At 43.1% G+C, this 17,675-nt stretch overlaps 1 protein-coding gene across 1 annotated transcript in view; it reads right to left on the bottom strand.

The window, feature by feature from the left end:
- The window catches only part of MAOB (monoamine oxidase B), a 121,920-nt gene extending 108,713 nt beyond the window's left edge, over positions 1 to 13,207 (bottom strand). The window contains exon 1 of the mRNA NM_177944.2: positions 13,133 to 13,207. Coding sequence (NP_808813.2) covers positions 13,133 to 13,178 — 46 coding nt within the window. The 5' untranslated portion in view covers positions 13,179 to 13,207. The remainder of the gene's footprint in view (positions 1 to 13,132) is intronic.
- Positions 13,208 to 17,675: the final 4,468 nt, after the last annotated feature.

Below are 17,675 nucleotides of genomic sequence, written 5' to 3'. Positions count from 1 at the left end.
AGAAGGACACTTTCAGCATTGTGCAATTCTGACAAATGTGTTTTTTTTTTTTAAGTTTATAACAAGTTTTTAAGACTGCTTGAGGTACAAGGTGCAAATGGATGCTTCTCAAAATGAATGAACATACAAATCATTATATATACTAAAAGCAGTATGTACATGTCAATCCTAAACTCCCTAACTATCCTTTTCCCCAGCCTTCTCCCCTTAATAGCTCAGTCGTGTCCAACTTTTTGTGGTCCCAAGGACTGTAGCCCACCAGGCTCCTCTGTCTATGGAATATCACTGGAGTGAGTTGCCATTTCCAACTCCAGGGAATCTTCCCAACCCAGGGATCAAACCTGTTTCTCTTGTGTCTCCTGCATTGGCAGGCAGATTCTTCACCACTAACACCACTAGTTTCCTTCTTTAAGTTTGGGAGTCTGCTTCTGCTTAATAAATATGTTCATTTGCATCATTTTTTTAGATTAAATGTTGAAGCTGATGATGAGTCCAGAGTGAAAAATGAGCCAGGTAAGAGATGACTAACATAAGATAAAGAATGTAAACTTCTGACTTAAAATGGAAATTAACCAGAATATGACATTTAAGATGCCATTAAATAGAGACTCTGGTAACATAACTAACATTTGAAAAGTCAAACTTTGACCTTGCTTTCTGATTTTGTCCTCTCTCTCACAAAACAACAGGTTTCAATGAAAACTCTTACATTACAGAATAGGATGAACTATTCTGAACAGAATAGGATGAACAGAATAGGATTCACTTTGTGTTTGAAATTGCTCAAGATGTGTGTTTGTCATTTAGTAAGCTGGGTCACAACCCTTAGGGAGAAAATCTCTTTGATCTTATTTTTTCAAAAAAGGAAAATTTTAAGTACAATCAAGTCCTTCCATTTCAACTATGAAACTTCAGGGGGAAAATACTAATTAATTTTTGTGATACCTCTTTTCTAGGTGTTTTCTCAGTAAAACAGAAGAACTTCTTCCCATTCTTGCCTCCCCCCACTTTCTCTTGCAATCTACTTTGAGCTTCAGGATAACTCAATTCATTATAATCAGCTAATCACCTCTCAACCTATTCCTGAATTACTACCCATCTCTTGGTTTCTTTGGCTCTAGGGGTGCCCTCTTTCACAACTGCCCATCTTATCTTTTTGGCAAAAACTGTCAATGCTTCCTTAGTTCCAAACCACTGAAAAACGTAACAAACTCACTTTGCTCTTCAACATTTCATTGCTTGATCCTGCCCTCCTCCTTCCAAATTTATTACCCATATCTCCCTAGTACTATCTTAGACTTATTACACTTTTTACCTTCCTATAAATAAAAATATCACCTGTAAACTGGAGCCTATAGCCTTATGATTTATATTATTCCTCCCATCTTTAAAGCCTCTCCTTCTCTACCAACCCCAAACATTGACTGTTCTTCAGGAACTGTTCCAATTTCACACTTCTAAGAAGAACTGCCTCTTGAGAAATTTGTATGCAGGTCAGGAAGCAACAGTTAGAACTGGACATGGAACAACAGACTGGTTCCAAATAGGAAAAGGAGTTTGTCAAGGCTGTATATTGTCACCCTGTTTATTTAACTTAAATGCAGAGTACATCATGAGAAACGCTGGGCTGGAAGAAACACAAGCTGGAATCAAGATTGCAGGGAGAAATATCAATAACCTCAGATATGCAGATGACACCACCCTTATGGCAGAAAGTGAAGAGGAATTCAAAAGCCTCTTGATGAAAGTGAAAGTGGAGAGTGAAAAAGTTGGCTTAAAGCTCAACATTCAGAAAACGAAGATCATGGCATCCAGTCCCATCACTTCATGGGTAATAGATGGGGAAACAGTGGAAACAGTGTCAGATTTTATTTTTCTGGGCTCCAAAACCACTGCAGATGGTGACTGCAGCCATGAAATTAAAAGACGCTTACTCCTTGGAAGGAAAGTTATGACCAACCTAGATAGCATATGCAAAAGCAGAGACATTACTTTGCCAACAAAGGTTCATCTAGTCAAGGCTATGGTTTTTCCTGTGGTCATGTATGGATGTGAGAGTTGGACTGTGAAGAAGGCTGAGCGCCGAAGAATTGATGCTTTTGAACTGTGGTGTTGGAGAAGACTCTTGAGAGTCCCTTGGACTGTAAGGAGATCCAACCAGTCCATTCTGAAGGAGATCAGCCCTGGGATTTCTTTGGAAGGAATGATGCTAAAACTGAAACTCCAGTACTTTGGCCACCTCATGTGAAGAGTTGACTCATTGGAAAAGACTCTGATGCTGGGAGGGATTGGGGGCAGGAGGAGAAGGGGACGACAGAGGATGAGATGGCTGGATGGCATCACTGACTCGATGGCTATGAGTCTGAGTGAACTCCGGGAGTTGGTGATGGACAGGGAGGCTGGCGTGCTGTGATTCATGGGGTCGCAAAGAGTCGGACACGACTGAGCGACTGATCTGATCTGATCTGAAGAAGAACTTCTCTAACTCCTGGGGTCTTCTGTGATTTACTTGGGTCCCACAGTACAAAACTCAATTATTTATCATTTCTAGACATTTCTTATTGCCTGTATGTGCTGGTCTTGTGTCTGCAATTGCATTTTAAGTTTTCTGAGGGTAGGAACTTGGTCTTACAGAAGACTTTCTGTACCTCCCTTAAGTAAACCGACAGATGACGACTTGAGATCATGGCTTACAGATCTTCATTTTCTGTAGTACTTGGTTTACTGAGTTAACTGAGGAGACTGAACATGGATCCGTTTTGTAAACTTGAAAGTAAAAACAGTGCATTCAAAATGTTAGTCATTTTTATCTTCCACATAGCATCATTTGGTCAGGTTCTTGTTCCAACTGCCCTTTCTCCTAAAGCTGAGGGTTCATCCTCCAGAACAGGGACTTTATTCACTGGAAAACCAGGTGCTGTCACTAGTAGATAAAACTAAAGATATTTCCATCTTCAGTCATCAATGACTCTATTAGAGCAAAAAAACTTTTTTTTCTGCACCACATGGCATTCAGGATTTCTGTTCCCCTACCAGGGATTGGAGCCATGCCCTTCTGAAGCGAAAGCAGAGTCCTAACCACTGGACCACCAGGGAATTCCTTAGAACATGTTTTTAGCTCAGAAGAAATTTATGGGATTTGGATGGTCAAAGTCAGGAAAAAATTTATACCATTATCAAGGGAATTACTGACTTCTAGTCAGTGAAAGTCACTCAGTCTTGTCCAACTCTTTGTGACCCCATGGAATAGTCCATGGAATTCTCCAGGCCAGAATACTGGAGTGGGTAGCCATTCCCTTCTCCAGGTGGTGGCTAAGTGGCTTCAGTCGTGTCCAACTCTGTGCAACCCCATAGACAGCAGCACACCAGGCTCCTCTGTCCCTGGGATTCTCCAGGCAAGAATACTGGAGTGGGTTGCCATTTCCTTCTCCAATGCATGAAAGTGAAAAGTGAAAGTGAAGTCGCTCAGTTGTGTCCAACTCTTAGAGACCCCATAGACTGTAGCCTACCAAGCTCCTCCATCCACGGGATTTTCCAGGCAAGAGTACTGGAGTGGGTTGCCATTGCCTTCTCCACTCCCTTCTCCATGGGATCTTCTCAACCCAGGGATCAAACCCAGGTCTCCCACATTGCAGGTGGATTCTTTACCAGCTGAGCCATCGGGGAAGCCCCAAAATACTGGAGTGGGTAGTGTATCCCTTCTCCAGGGGATCTTCCCGACCCAGGAATCAAACCAGGGTCTCCTGCATTGCAGGCATATTCTTTACCAGCTGAGCTACTGGAGACGTCCCTAAAAAGCTAAGCTCAAGAAGCTTGGGGCCCTTGAAAAATGAAAATGCTGTACTTTTCACATGAGGAAATTTCCAAAGTATTTTGTTATGGGAACAAAAACCCTCATCCTGAACATGGCCTCTCCATTTGGCTCAGTTTTGGGGACCTAGAAGTGTATTCAATCTTGTACATTTCCAAGATCCCCTCAGTTAAGCCTTGCCTGCTGACTTGTAAAAATAGCCGAGTTAACACTGACTGAGCATCCCAAAAGTTAGCCCTAGAAACATCACTCTACTTAATAAGTGAATATCTGGAGGCTGAGGAAGTAGGTAACTAACCGAAGCTATACAGTTAGGGACACAGGTAGGATCTGAACCCAAATGTTAGGCTCCTAGGGTTTTTGCATTTAACTTCTTTTTTTTTTTTTTTTTTTGCTTTTTTTTAAATTTTATTTTATTTTTAAACTTTACATAATTGTATTAGTTTTGCCAAATATCAAAATGAATCCGCCACAGGTATACATGTGTTCCCCATCCTGAATCCTCCTCCCTCTTCCCTCCCCATATCATCCCTCTGGGTTAACTTCTGTGTTATCCTGCTTCCTCCAGGAAGTAAAAAGTTAGTCCCATCCTTCCAATAGATCTCTGGTTGTAAGGCTTACCTTTTCTGAGCCCAAAGCCTAAGAAGACCTACAATCTTGATCAAGGGATTCTATCAATTTAATTCAATTTCTGGGGGCTAAGGTGAGCTGGGTTCTTTGCTAAACACCAGAAATAGGGAGATACATTGTACGAAGTCTTTGATTTTGAGCAGCCTATGATCAGGTGAACGTTCACAGATGCTTAAACAGGTCATTTAAACACAGTAAGTGAGATCCGGTAATAGACACACACATGGAACACTGCTAAGACTATATGTATAATGGCCATCAAATCCAAAGATGAAACTAAAGTTAGTGTGAGTTCCAATTCAGAGTGACATGCTACTGTACACATTTCATTTGTCCCAGGTGTCTCGGGTGACATTATACTATGACCTTGCCACCTGTAATACTTCAATATTACCTAATTCTAAAAGGTATTTAAAATGCAGAAGTTCTAATTCAGTGTACATCAGTTAAGGGCATGTGTACATAGACTTTGAATCTTGACAAGAATAAAGAAATGTACAAACATTAGAATTCGGTGATAGCAACATTTGTTGTCATTACTGATATCTGGAGAAATGCTTGATACTGGAACATTTTATTGACTTTATTGTGTTAGTAGAACATGAAAATGCCACTGAAGCCCAAAATATTAGAGAAATAAGTTAGAAACTAAATTATCTCAAAATTTGAGTCAGATCCCATCTGTATATTTATTGACAAAAATGTAGAAATCATCAAAGCAGCTGATTTATTCTTTTTTCTTTTCCTTTTGCCCTATTGGTTGCATTTATAAGCAGATTTTTTTTCCAGTGATAATCCAGAAATCTGTATATTCTGCCTTTCTTTATCTCTTAACCATTTTAAAGTTGAAGTATATTTAATGTACGATGCTGTGTTAGTTTCAGGTGTACATCAAAGTGATTCAGATATGTATATATATGCATATTCTTTTTCAGATTCTTTTTCATTATAGATTATTACAAGATATTGAATATGGCTCCCTGTGCTATACAGTAGGTCTTTATTGTTCATCTATTTTATATATAGTAGTGTGTATCTGTTAATCCCAAACAACTAATTTATCTCTCCCCCATCACTATCCCCTTTGGTAACCATAAATTTATTTTCTATGTCTGTGAGTCTGTTTCTGTTTTGTAAATAAGTTCACTTGTATCATTTTTTATATTCCACATATAAGTGATATCACATAAATTTGTCTTTCTCTGTCTGACTTACTTCACTTAGTATGATAATCCCTAGGTCCATCCATGTTGTTGCAAATGGCATTTTCATTCTTTTTTTAATGGCTGAATATGCGTGTGTGTGCTCAGTCGCTTCACTTGTGTCCAACTCCTTGTGACCCTATGGACTGTAGCCTTCCAGGTGCCTCTGTCCATGGGATTCTCCAGGCAAGAATACTGGAGTGGGTTGTCATGCCCTTTTCCAAGGGATCTTCCTGACCCAGGGATTGAACCCGTGTCTCTTACATCTCCTGAAGTGGCAGGTGGATTCTTTACCTGCTGAGCCATCACGGGAGCCCATATATATACACCACATCTTAAATTCACTCATCTGTTGATGGACATTTAGGTTACTTCCATGTCTTGGCTATTGTAAATAGTGCTGCTATGAACATTGTTGTGCATTTATCTTTTTGAATTAGAGTTTTTTCTGGGTATAGGAGCTGGATTTCAGGATGATATGGCAACTCTATTTTTAGTTTTTAAGGACCCTCCATACTATTCTCCATAGTGGCTGCACCAATTTACATTCCCACCAACAGTGTAGGAGGGTTCCTTTTTCTCCACACCCTCTCCAGCATTTATTATTTGTAGACTTTTTAATGATGGGCATTCTGGCTGGTGTAAGATCAACTACTCATTGTGGTTTTGATTTGCATTCCTCTAACAATCAGCATATTCAGCATCTTTTCATGAGCATGTTGGTCACCTGTCTTTGGAGAAATGTCTATCTAGCTCTTCTGCCCATTTTTTGATTGAGCCTTTTTTTTATATCAAGGTGTACGAGCTATAAAACAAATGATTTTCAAACTGATGACATACATATCATGCACATCACTCAATATATATGTCTTTTCCACTGTTCCAATGTGAACAAATTATATCAAAACAAATCCTAAATTATTGCTACAGATTGGAAGGAACTGTTCCTGTAGTGACATTTTCACTGGGAACAGAAGAAATCAGCAGTGGTAGAGTACAGAGGTTAAGAGCATGGCATTTATTGTGGTTTTACCACTCACTAGCTATGTCACCTTAAGAAAAATTGGTAACCTTTTGATGACTTAGTTTTCTCATCTGGAGAGTAAGGATAATAAAGGTATCTACTTCATAAAGTGGTCTAGAGGGGTAAAGGAGAAAATGCATGTAAAATGCTTGGAATGGGGCTTAGGATCTGGCAAGCACACAGTAGACCTTGCTATTATTGTTAATCAGGCCGACAAAATGGCCTCTAACCACTAGTGGATGTGAAGTGTCAGTGTGCGGCCAACTCCACTGTCAAACTTTAGCTGGAGGAGGTGGCTAGTGGCTTAGTGGCTGTGCATGTATATGTACCCCCCCACACACACACACACTCATGGAATATTGTCTTATAACAAGGCTGTGTTTCACAGCCCTACTTTCTTGGCTTGTATATGATTTACCAACACAGATGATGTAAGAAACGTAGCAGCTAAACTGAAAGAAAAGTCTGAAATTCTAATTATTTTTTGTATATAGTTAAGAGATAAATATGTCAGAAATTCTAAACACAGGACAGATTTCTACACTAAGAGTTTGAATTCATCCAGTGCCTGGAGATGCTAATATTAAGATCACCTCACTGTTACTCAATTTAACATATAGACAACACTCAAAATGCTGACTCTTCTATTATTATTACATAATTAATATTATTCAAGAGATAAATAATAATCCCATTTATTATTTCTTATAATTAAGATGGGTGTCAGGTGGCTAAAATGAAGACCAGATCAGAAAGGGAATAACAGCCAGGCTGGGGTAGTGATGAAATACAGATCGAGGGCTTTGAAAATTTCTTCTGATAAGGAACACAATGGGTTTGGTGGCTCTGAAGCCCAGGATAAGCCTGAGTTCTCAGACTCCTCACTGGAGGGACTGAAGGGATGGGGGTGGGGCAGGATGAGGTCAGAATGATGCCTGTACAGATCCTGTAGTCACCTTATAAATGCCTCACAGCGAGAAAAATGACTGGTCAGTAAAGAGGAAGACATGATTACAGAGATGCCTGCTTCTGCTCCCACAGATGAAAAAACCCTAGAAGCTAAAAAAAAAAAAGGATGTCTTTTCCAAAAAGACAAGCTGTCTTTTTAGTACAACCTGTCGCCATAATGGCCTCTTGTGTACAGTCCTTTATGTGCGTTCTTTCTAATCCTAGCAACAAGCTCTCGGCCAATAACGGCACTGGGAATCTCATTTTAAAAGGCAGCTGAAGAACAGAGAGGTGAGGGAAATTTTAAGGTGACACAATAGCTAAGTATAGGAAACGGAATTCATAACGAGTCTGTTTGATGTCTGACCTATGCTCTTTTAACATTGCATACTGCCTCTTTATAGCCTATCTTTGGGATACACACATTTCCAAGCACTTCCATCCAGTTACCATTTCTTAGAACATTCAGGTGGTTTATAGGCGTCCAGGAAGTTCTCCATCTTTCTTCATCAAAGGTGAGGCGGGGGCTTTGCCATTAACACACAGGCCTCATCTGCCTATCACATCCCTCAACTCATGATCCTCTGTGGGCCCTCTCTGATGCACCCTGCCTAGGCCAGTCCCTCCAGCCTGCAGCAGGCTTGCCCCCCTGGCCCTTCTGGCTGGACAGATCACCTTCCAGGTGTTGATTACCACTTGGAAGACTGACTTTGACTCTTCCAGGCTGTTAGCCGAGTGCCTGCCACCCTCAGATGGCCAGATCACTTCTCTCAAGCCTGGAAAAAAAATTCTCCTTTCTGTTTCAAGTTTCCCTTTTTTAGCTTTTATTTTGAGGCTTGAGCAAGAGCCATTCCAGAATTGCAAAAGATAGTTTCCATGGTTCTACCAAACCAAACATTAAAATCGAGACTCGGAACAGAAGCCGTATGCTGTTGTCCAGCTCCATGTGGGAAATGCCATTACTCTGCCAAGTCCCCAGAGATGACCTGCTCCTTGGGTGAAAGAGATGTCAGCAGGTGTGTGTTTGTATGCCACACGCATTTCCCCAAACAAAATGCTGTTCTGCAGTCGCCTTGGAATTTTTCAAACACTAAAAAAAAGGTTATATATTAACCATCCGTACCCCCAGTCTGTCTCTGCTTATGCCAAAGGGAGTGATTAAAATTTGCTGACAGCTTCGAAAACTATCAGAGAACTACCAGAATGGCCCAAGTTTAATAATTAACAAAGTTAACTGCGTCAGTCACCAACCAATCCTAAAATTCTGATTTTACCATTTTCCCCTTACTCAATAAGATTTGGCAGGACATGCAAAAGGGTCAGGAGTAAGTGGATGTGAATTTCAGATGCAATCAACTGCTGTTTTGTGGGGAATATGTTAAAGTTTGTTCATTTAACACATTTATTAAGTGCTAACTAGGCCAGGCAGAGCTCTGGAGCTGGAGTTTGGGGGTTCTCCAGGAGACATAGAAACACTTCCCAGGGCTCCAGGGGCTTACAGACTAGTGGAGGAGAAAGTGATTGAACAAGAAATGACACTAAAATGTGAACAATTAAAAACTCAAGGAAAAGAACAAGATGGCAGAGGAGAGTTAAACAAAGGCATCTCAACCTATTTGGAGGGATTTGGGAAGGCTGTCCCCAGTAAATGACATATGAGCTAAGATTTGAGATTAACCAAGTTTTTTTCCGGAGAAGGCAATGGCAACCCACTCCAGTACTCTTGCCTGGAAAATCCCATGGGCAGAGGAGCCTGGTAGGCTGCAGTCCTTGGGGTCGCTAAGAGTCGGACACGACTGAGCGACTTCCCTTTCACTTTTCACTTTCATATATTAGAGAAGGAAACGGCAACCCACTCCAGTGTTCTTGCCTGGAGAATCCCAGGGACGGGGGAGCCTGGTTGGCTGCCGTCTATGGGGTCGCACAGAGTCGGACACGACTGAAGCGACTTAGCAGCAGCAAGTGTTTTTCAGTTTCTCAGTTTCCTCATCTCTCTCATCAAACTATAAAGACCGAAATATCTTCCTCCCAGTGGAGAAGGTGAGCACCGCCTCAACCAGTTCCATCCTAGGCATCCTCTCTTCTCTCGCCACTCTTGGTTTGGGTCATTTCACAGACTTCAGGGGCCTCAACTAATACGTCTCTGTCACACAAATCTGTCAGCCCAACCTGTTCTTTGCACTTGGAGCTGCTAGACATCTCTCCCTAGGTGTTCTATCAGCACCTTCAATTCTAGATGCTCCATCTTTCCCCAAACCTGCTCTTCTGCACATTCCTCTTTTTGTAGATCATATTCCTGTCACTCGACATATCACTTTGTGAATGAAAAATCATTAGTGGCTATTCATTGACTGCATGTGTGCTAAGTCACTCAGTCATGTCTGACTCTTTGTGACCCTATCCTCTGTCCATGGGATTCTCCAGGCAAGAATGCTGGAGTGGGTTGCCATGCTCCCCTCCAGGAGATCTTCCTGACCCAGGGATCGAACCCACATCTCTTATGTCTCCTGCATTGGCAGGTGGGTTCTTTACCACCAGCACTACCTGGGAAGCCCCCAAAATTAGCCACTCAGTCATGTCTAACTCTTTGCGACCAAATGGACTGTAGCCCGCCAGGCTCCTCTGTCCATGAGATTTCCTAGGTAAGAATACTAGAGTGGGAAGCCATTCCCATCTCCAGGGAATCTTCCTGACCCAGGGATTGAACCTGGGTCTCCTGCATTGTAGGTGGATTCTGTACCATCTGAGCCACCAGGGAGCTAAATCTTTGGGTGATGACATACAAGGCTACCTACAACTCATCCCAACCCACCTCTGTAGCTTGGTCTCCCACAAGTTCCCCTCAATTCTCCACACTGAAGTTTTTTCTTTCTTTTTTTTTTTAAAGAATTTTTCCTGTGGACCATTTTTAAAGTCTTAATTGAATTTGTTACAACATTGCTTCTGTTTTATGTTTTGGGGTTTTTTTGCCTTGAGGCATGTGGGATCTTGGCTTCCCGACCAGGGATTGAATCTGCAACCCCCTGCATTGGAAGGCCAAGTCTTAAACCATTGAAACACCAAGGAAGTCCCTGTGCTAAAGTTCTTATCTTTCCTAAGCATGAGAATATCTCACGTATTTGTGATTTAAGCTATTCTTTAGCTTCAGATACTTTCTTCATCCAGTCTCCTGGTGAATTCATATCCATTCTTTAAGATCTACTTCACCATCCCTGTGAAGTCTGCTTGGATATTCCCAGGCAGAGTTCAACATTCACCTAGAGTTCAACATTCACCTTTCCTATAACTTTCAGTAGGAGGTCCTAGGAAAAGGCATATATCGTAGGTCATTAGTACCACTCGTTCACAACTCTGCCTCCCACATTAGCTTGTGAGTACCCCAGGGGCAATGGCTCTGACTAACTCAACTTTCCTTCCCTTTTCGATAGGATGTGGGACAGGAAGCAAATGTTCCTTGAATGAATGGATAATGAACAAATGAATGGACCTCTTTTGTGGCACCTAACACTTTCTACCTTGTATTGTCTTTGTCTGGATACCTCATCTCTTTTCCTAGACTGAAAAATCTTCCAGGACAAGAAAAATGTGATCTAGTTTTGCATCCTCAACCACAGCCTGCCCTAACGTGTACTGTTTGAATAAATGAGCAAAACTCTTGTAATCCCTTGTGTCACACATATATCAGACTTTGCAAAGCCATTTTCACACACATTGCTTCACCTACCTTTTAGATGATCTTGTAATCTAGCTATGACTAGTTGGAGTTATCCTCACATAGCAGATAAAGCATTTAAGTAAGGCCTTGGAACCCTGCTTTCTCAGTTTTTAGAACAATGCCTATTCCATGTGACATTCTTGAGAAAAGGCAGATCTACTCACCAGTCCCTTGTTTGGAGAGTTTGGGAGTCAAAAGCAGAGATTCACCACTGCTGTAAAAAATAACTAAACCCTTATCTATCCTTCCAGTACGAGTCTTACATGAATAATTTGAGTGAGCGTGAAGGTTTAGAGAATGAATCAGAAAAAACAAACAAACAAACAAACAAAAAAAAAAAACAAAATAAAGGGGGAAACGAAGAATTGGAACACGTTAGACATAGTTTGGGTAAGAAAAGGACTTTGAAGGCCTAGAAAGAGAGGTTTCCTCTTCCGTAAGATGGGAGTGCTGTGCAAGGCCGCACGGACACACACTGAGTTCCTCTAGGAGAAATGATGTCTAAAATACTGAATGAACATGGAATCTATATAGCCAGAGCCCACCACAGCATGCTGTTGTACTTAAAGCATCTGTAGCCCTGTGTACAGAGCCTGGCATGGGTGAGCTAGGGGAGGGGGTGGGGGACCCGGCAAACAGAAGGGATAGCCTGAGATCTGACTCAAAGGTGAGGAAAGCTGGAATGGAGGCATGGCATCCAACATCCAGCACCTTGCTTTCTTTACCTGCCACAAGAGAATCTGAACGCCTCTGCCCTGCCTGCCCCCCAGGAAGCAAGTTGGAGGCCGGCTCCTGACGTCTGGTTAGGGCACGTCTTAGTCAACACAGTGGTGGATTTTGGAGGTGTCCTCGTAATTGCTCAAGTACCAGGAGGTCCTGGGGGTTGGACCAAAGCATTCTCAGGGGTCTGTGAGACAGGCTGTTCTGGAAGCATCACTTCATATTCCACTGACCCCTCCCCATAGGATCTGGCTGACTTTCTTCAGAAGGTGGGTTCCCCCGCTGACCCCATCCATCTTCTGGCGTCTGTTTCTCGAGGCCCAGTCCCACCTCCCTTCCCCGTGTCTATGAGGGTACTTTCTGTCCCCCATCCCTTCTAAGCTTTTTGGCCACCCTGCACTGAGTGTGGGGGCGAGGAGAAGAAGGGGCAGAAGGAGAGGAGACATTCGACAAGAAGGCATTTGACAAGAAGGCCCTGCAGCCGCAGGTAGACCCATGGAAATCGTGGAATCAGAAAGAATCGGGATCAGGAGGGTCGATACCCCAGGGTCCAATCCCTTCTTTTTGAACGGGAAGCTGTTCAAGGTCGTTTTCCTGGTTCCAGAATAACAACACGTCGTGGTCCGAGTGAGGGTGTAGAGTGTCCAGGTCGGGCTGGAGCAAAAGGACTGACCTTTGCCTGGGGCAAGCGACTGACCTTTATGCCACCCCCTAGTAAGAGTCTCTCCCCTGCCCGTTTTCTCACCACCACCACCCTCTCTCCCTGCCCCCCGGCGCTTTGAAAATTCCAGCAGTCTCAGGCTTGGCAGCTGTCCGGGGCAGAAGTTCAAAGTCTAGCCCCAGACCTTCAAAAGACATCCTCTAGCTTCTGTCCGGGGAGGGGAGGGGGGGCCACCAAATCCTTCTCCCCCTGAGGGAGGATTTCGTGTGCGACGCTTGGGACCCTCTAGATCCCCTCCGGCGCACGGAGAGTCTAGGGGCTCCGGGGGATACGCCGCCGCACGGCCGCCCCGCATGCCTCCCCGGGCGGCCACTTGTCGGAGCCCTGGGAGGGGGAAAGAGGGCGCGCAGCAGCCACTGACCTGAGATGCCGCCCCCCACCACGACCACGTCGCATTTGCTGCTCATGTTGCTCGCCCCTCTCCGGGCTACCCGGGTGCCAGCTGCTTCGGTGTCTGGATCTCGGCCCCCGCCTGCAGCGCTGCCCCCGCACACTAGCGCCTCCGCCGAGCGCCTATATTGGCGGCCCAGGGCTTCGGGTCGCAGAGCCCCGCCCGCCCGCCCGCCTACGCGCCGGCGGGGCTAGAGCGCACCGCCCCCGTTCCCGCCCGGAGGTCTGCGGCTCAGATCTGGGGAGGGTGGACGCCGGGGCAGAAAGGTCGCCCAGGGCCCCCAAGAGTCCATCCCCAGGGCCACCACTCCCCGTTGGCCTTATGCATTGCACGGTATTTTCCCATCAGCTTCCCTGGTGCGCTGTTCAGCTTGGGGGCTGGGAGGATGGCAGATCGGGATGTCCTCCTCCAGCACCTCAAACGACTCCCTGGAATGGAGCAGTAAAGTGAAGTGAAGTCGCTCAGTCGTGTCTGACTCTTTGCGACCCCATGGACCGTAGCCTACCAGGCTCTGAGGAGCCTCTCAGTCCATGGAATTTTCCAGGCAAGAGTACTGGAGTGGGTTGCCATTCCCTTCTCCACGGGATCTTCCCAACCCAGGGATCGAACCCGGCCGGGTCTCCCGCATTGCGGGCAGACGCTTTAGTGTCTGAGCCACCAGGGAAGCCAGTAGAGAAGGGCAAACATAATGTGAAGGCTTTTCTGGTACCAGGCACCATCCTCAGCATTTTACATGCATAATTCCAGTTAAACCTTACAACAACTCATTTTATGGATGAGCAAAGTGAGATAAAGTCGTTAAGAAGGGGCAAAGACAAGAGAAAGAGTCAGAAATCATATAATAAACGAATCGCCAGTCCAGGTTCAATGCAGGATACAGGAAGCCTGGGGCTGGTGCACTGGGATGACCCAGAGAGATGGTATGGGGAGGGAGGTGGGAGGGGGGTTCAGGATGGGGAACACGTGTACACCCGTGGTGGATGCATGTTGATGTATGGCAAAACCAATACAATATTGTAAAGTAAAAATACTAATAATAATAAATTTTTTTAAAAAGTAAAAAAAAAAAACACACACAACAATTTCCTGAGGGCTAGGAAGATTCCAAGCCCTACCTTGATCTGCTACCCAGGATTGTTATTATCTTGGCATTGTACTTGAATGGGAAATAGATGGGGAGAGAACGAAAACAGTGACAGACTTTATTTTCTTGGGCTCGAAAGTCACTGCAGATGGTTACTGAAGCTATGAGATTAAAAGATGCTTGCTCCTTGGAAGAAAAGCTATGATCAACCTACACAGCATATTAAAAAGCAGAGACATTACTTTGCCAACAATGGTCCATATAGTCAAAGCTATGGTTTTTCCAGCAGTCATGCATGAATGTGAGAGTTGGACCATATAGCTGAGTGCCGAAGAACTGATGCTTTTTTTTTGTATAGCAGAGTTTTATTAAAGTGTAAAAAGGGACAGAGAAAGCGTCTGACATAGACATCAGAAGGGGGACAGAGAGTGCCCCCTTCACTAGTGTTAGCAAGGGAGTTATATACTTTTTAATTAATTATTACAATAAATCAAAGAATGTCTCAAAGTTGTAAAGATCTTACTAGATCCACTCTCATAATTTACATTTTAAGATAACAGGATTAGCCAGAAGTTTCTCAGGAGGAGAAACTGTCCTCAAGCAGGATATGTTGTTATATAATCCTTAGTACAGAGTTCAAACTGAGTTATTTGTTGTGTAATCATCAGTTCCAGGCTTAAAGAAAAAAAACATTTAATGTGACTAAGACTAAGGAATGTAGAGGAAAAAAAAAAAGATGTTTGCCCTTTCCTCCTCCTTGAGAATTCCAGACCCCTATCTCCTCTTCAAGAGCCCCAGACCTCTTTCTCCTTGAGGACCCTGGACTTCTTATCAACCTGCCTAGGAACTGACGCTCTCATTTCCCCTTTTTCTTTTAGGAAAATTATGTTGAAAAGGGAAAGGGGCATCGTTCTCATTCCATAACTACTTCTTGCTGTTGAAGGGCATCATCCCTAAATTGTTGAGGCAACATGTTCTTCTAAACCTCATATTGAGGGTTTCTGATCCAGAGGCCCCAAGTAATAGTTGGAGGAGGCTATGACACTTGTAGGAGCCTGGAAAACCATTTGTAACCTAAAAGCCTTCACACGGTTAGAAACAAACCCCGTTATATAGTTACAGATGTAAGGCAAAATAGTCATTAAATCAAGTTAAAACCTAATCAAAATTAAAAGTTACATTATGTCCATAGTTACATCAGTCCATTTTAGGATTGCTAGATGTCATCAGATCAAGAAGAGGTGTCACATATGATTGTTGTTGGTAAAGGTATTCACAGAGCTGAAGAAAGTCCTTTCCTTGAAGTGGAGAAACCCACCATGGGAAGCCTTCAATTGATGAGGAGGTTGAAAAGCTGAAAGCTGACTCAGATAGTTAGTTCTAAGGCTTTAGGACAGTCCCTTCTTCTTAGGGTCAGTTCAAGCCCTCATTAAAGCTATAGGTAAAGCTTTAAACTGTCTTGTGTTTCCTGAATTAGCTTACATGGATGTCTTTTAATAATGTCATTAGCCTTTTCAACTTTTTCTGAATATTGGGGTTTCCAGAAATAGTGTAAGTGATATTCTATTCCTAGAGCTTTCAATACCCCTTGAATTATAGCAGCTTTAAAGGTGGAGCATCTTTGCTCTGAAATTTAAAGTTTAAGATCCCACTTACATCAAGAGAAGTCAGTACAGTAAAATTTTGCCCATTAGTAAACTTATGAGCTTTAGGCATTAGCAAAACAATAGTAACAATTGCCCTTAAGCAAGGTGGCCATAGCCTGTTTTTTTTTTTTTTTCCAGTAACAAACAAACTCTGATCCTGTGGGCAAGCTCAAAGTGGGAGCCTGCAAGAGAGCAGTTTGAATAGACTTAAAAGCCTTTTGAGTCTCTGGGGACCAAACCAGCTAGTGGGTTTGCGCCTGCTGAGTCTCAGTTATAAGTTTATATAAAGGCTGGGCAAGTCCCTATAACCTGGAATCCAAATGCGGCAATAGCCTGTAATGCCCAAGAATCCTCTCAATTGTCTTAAAATCATAGGTAGAGGATGATCTAATATAGGTTTAACTCTAGAAAGCATCCTTCAAATAATTGATTGAAAAATATTTGGCTTGTTTAGGAATTTCAGACAATAAAGTATAAGGATTAGACACTTATTATTAGTATATCTTGAACAAGTCTCCATTTATCATTTGACTTTTTTACACCCAAAATAGGAGTGTTGTATGGAGTGTTACAGGGAATTAATAACCTCTGTTCCTTTAAATTTTCAATGATGGGTTTTAACCTTTCCTTAACACGTCAGGCTTTAATGGATACTGCTTTTGATGTGAAAATAGATGAGGGTCATTGAGCTTGATGACGACAGAAACAGTATTTTGTGCTTGACCCACAGTTTTTCCATCAGCCCACACTTTAGGATTTACATTTTGTTCAATTAAAACAGCAGGTTCCATATTTATGAAACCAGAGACCTGGACCTTGCTCAGTATATCCCTACCCAGAAGGGGTGAGGGAGACTCTGGCAAGGTTAGAAACTCGAGAAAATAGCACAGAGTCCCAGTTTCAGATTAAAGGATGACTGAAATAATAGCATTTGGGTTGTCCAGACAGCCTCATTATGGCAGTGGATCAGGAGGAAAGCAGACCAGGGGCTTTAGTGAGCAGAAAGTTGCCCCAGTGTCCAAAAGAAAATCGACGGGGCCCTGATAGGCCCTCCACAGTTATTAATACATGGAGCTCTTCAGCCTTAGAATAAGGGCTTGTGTGGGGACCCCTGGGCACCTTCAGTCCCAATTGTCTTGAGATTCCACCTCTGGGGCCTACACCTCAGAGGGCAGTCTCTTCTCCAGTATAGTCCTTTGCAGACTTGACATGGATCCAGGGGCAGCTTATAGATGCCTGAGGGCAATCTTGCTTGAGATGCCCCTCCTTTCCACAGTAATAACAAGTCCATCTCTTTTCACCTGGGTTCCTCTGGACATTTTTCCTCAGGCTGTTTCAGAGCAGATCTAACTGTCATTGTTGGGGCTTCAGTCTTTTGTCTGGTTCTTTCTTCCTCCTTGTATTCTCTACCATAATATACTATCTGAGCCAGCTGTAACAGTTTTTTTTAAAGACTGATTTGGTCCAAATTCCTGTTTTTGTAATGTACAGCAAGTATTTGGAGCCAACTAAGTGATCTATCTTTTAAGATCATTTCTCCCTCTGAACTTTTGGGATCAACATAAGTAAACTTTCAGAGAGCCTCATGTAGTCTATCTAGGAATTTACCAGGAGTTTCTTCTCTCCCTGTTCTATGTTAACCATCTTAGCACAGTCTAAAGTCTCACGATGTGCACTCACGTGAGTCCTTCAAGATTACACCTGACAAACTGGCTCTGTTATAGGAACTGCTTGGCTTCTAGTAGGGAAGAGGGCTATTTCGTGTTTCCTCTTTCCCCTTATC

Source organism: Bos taurus, chromosome X, assembly GCF_002263795.3.
Source record: "Bos taurus isolate L1 Dominette 01449 registration number 42190680 breed Hereford chromosome X, ARS-UCD2.0, whole genome shotgun sequence".
NCBI classification, from domain to species: Eukaryota; Metazoa; Chordata; class Mammalia; order Artiodactyla; family Bovidae; genus Bos; species Bos taurus.
This window is presented reverse-complemented; position numbering and strand designations above follow the sequence as displayed.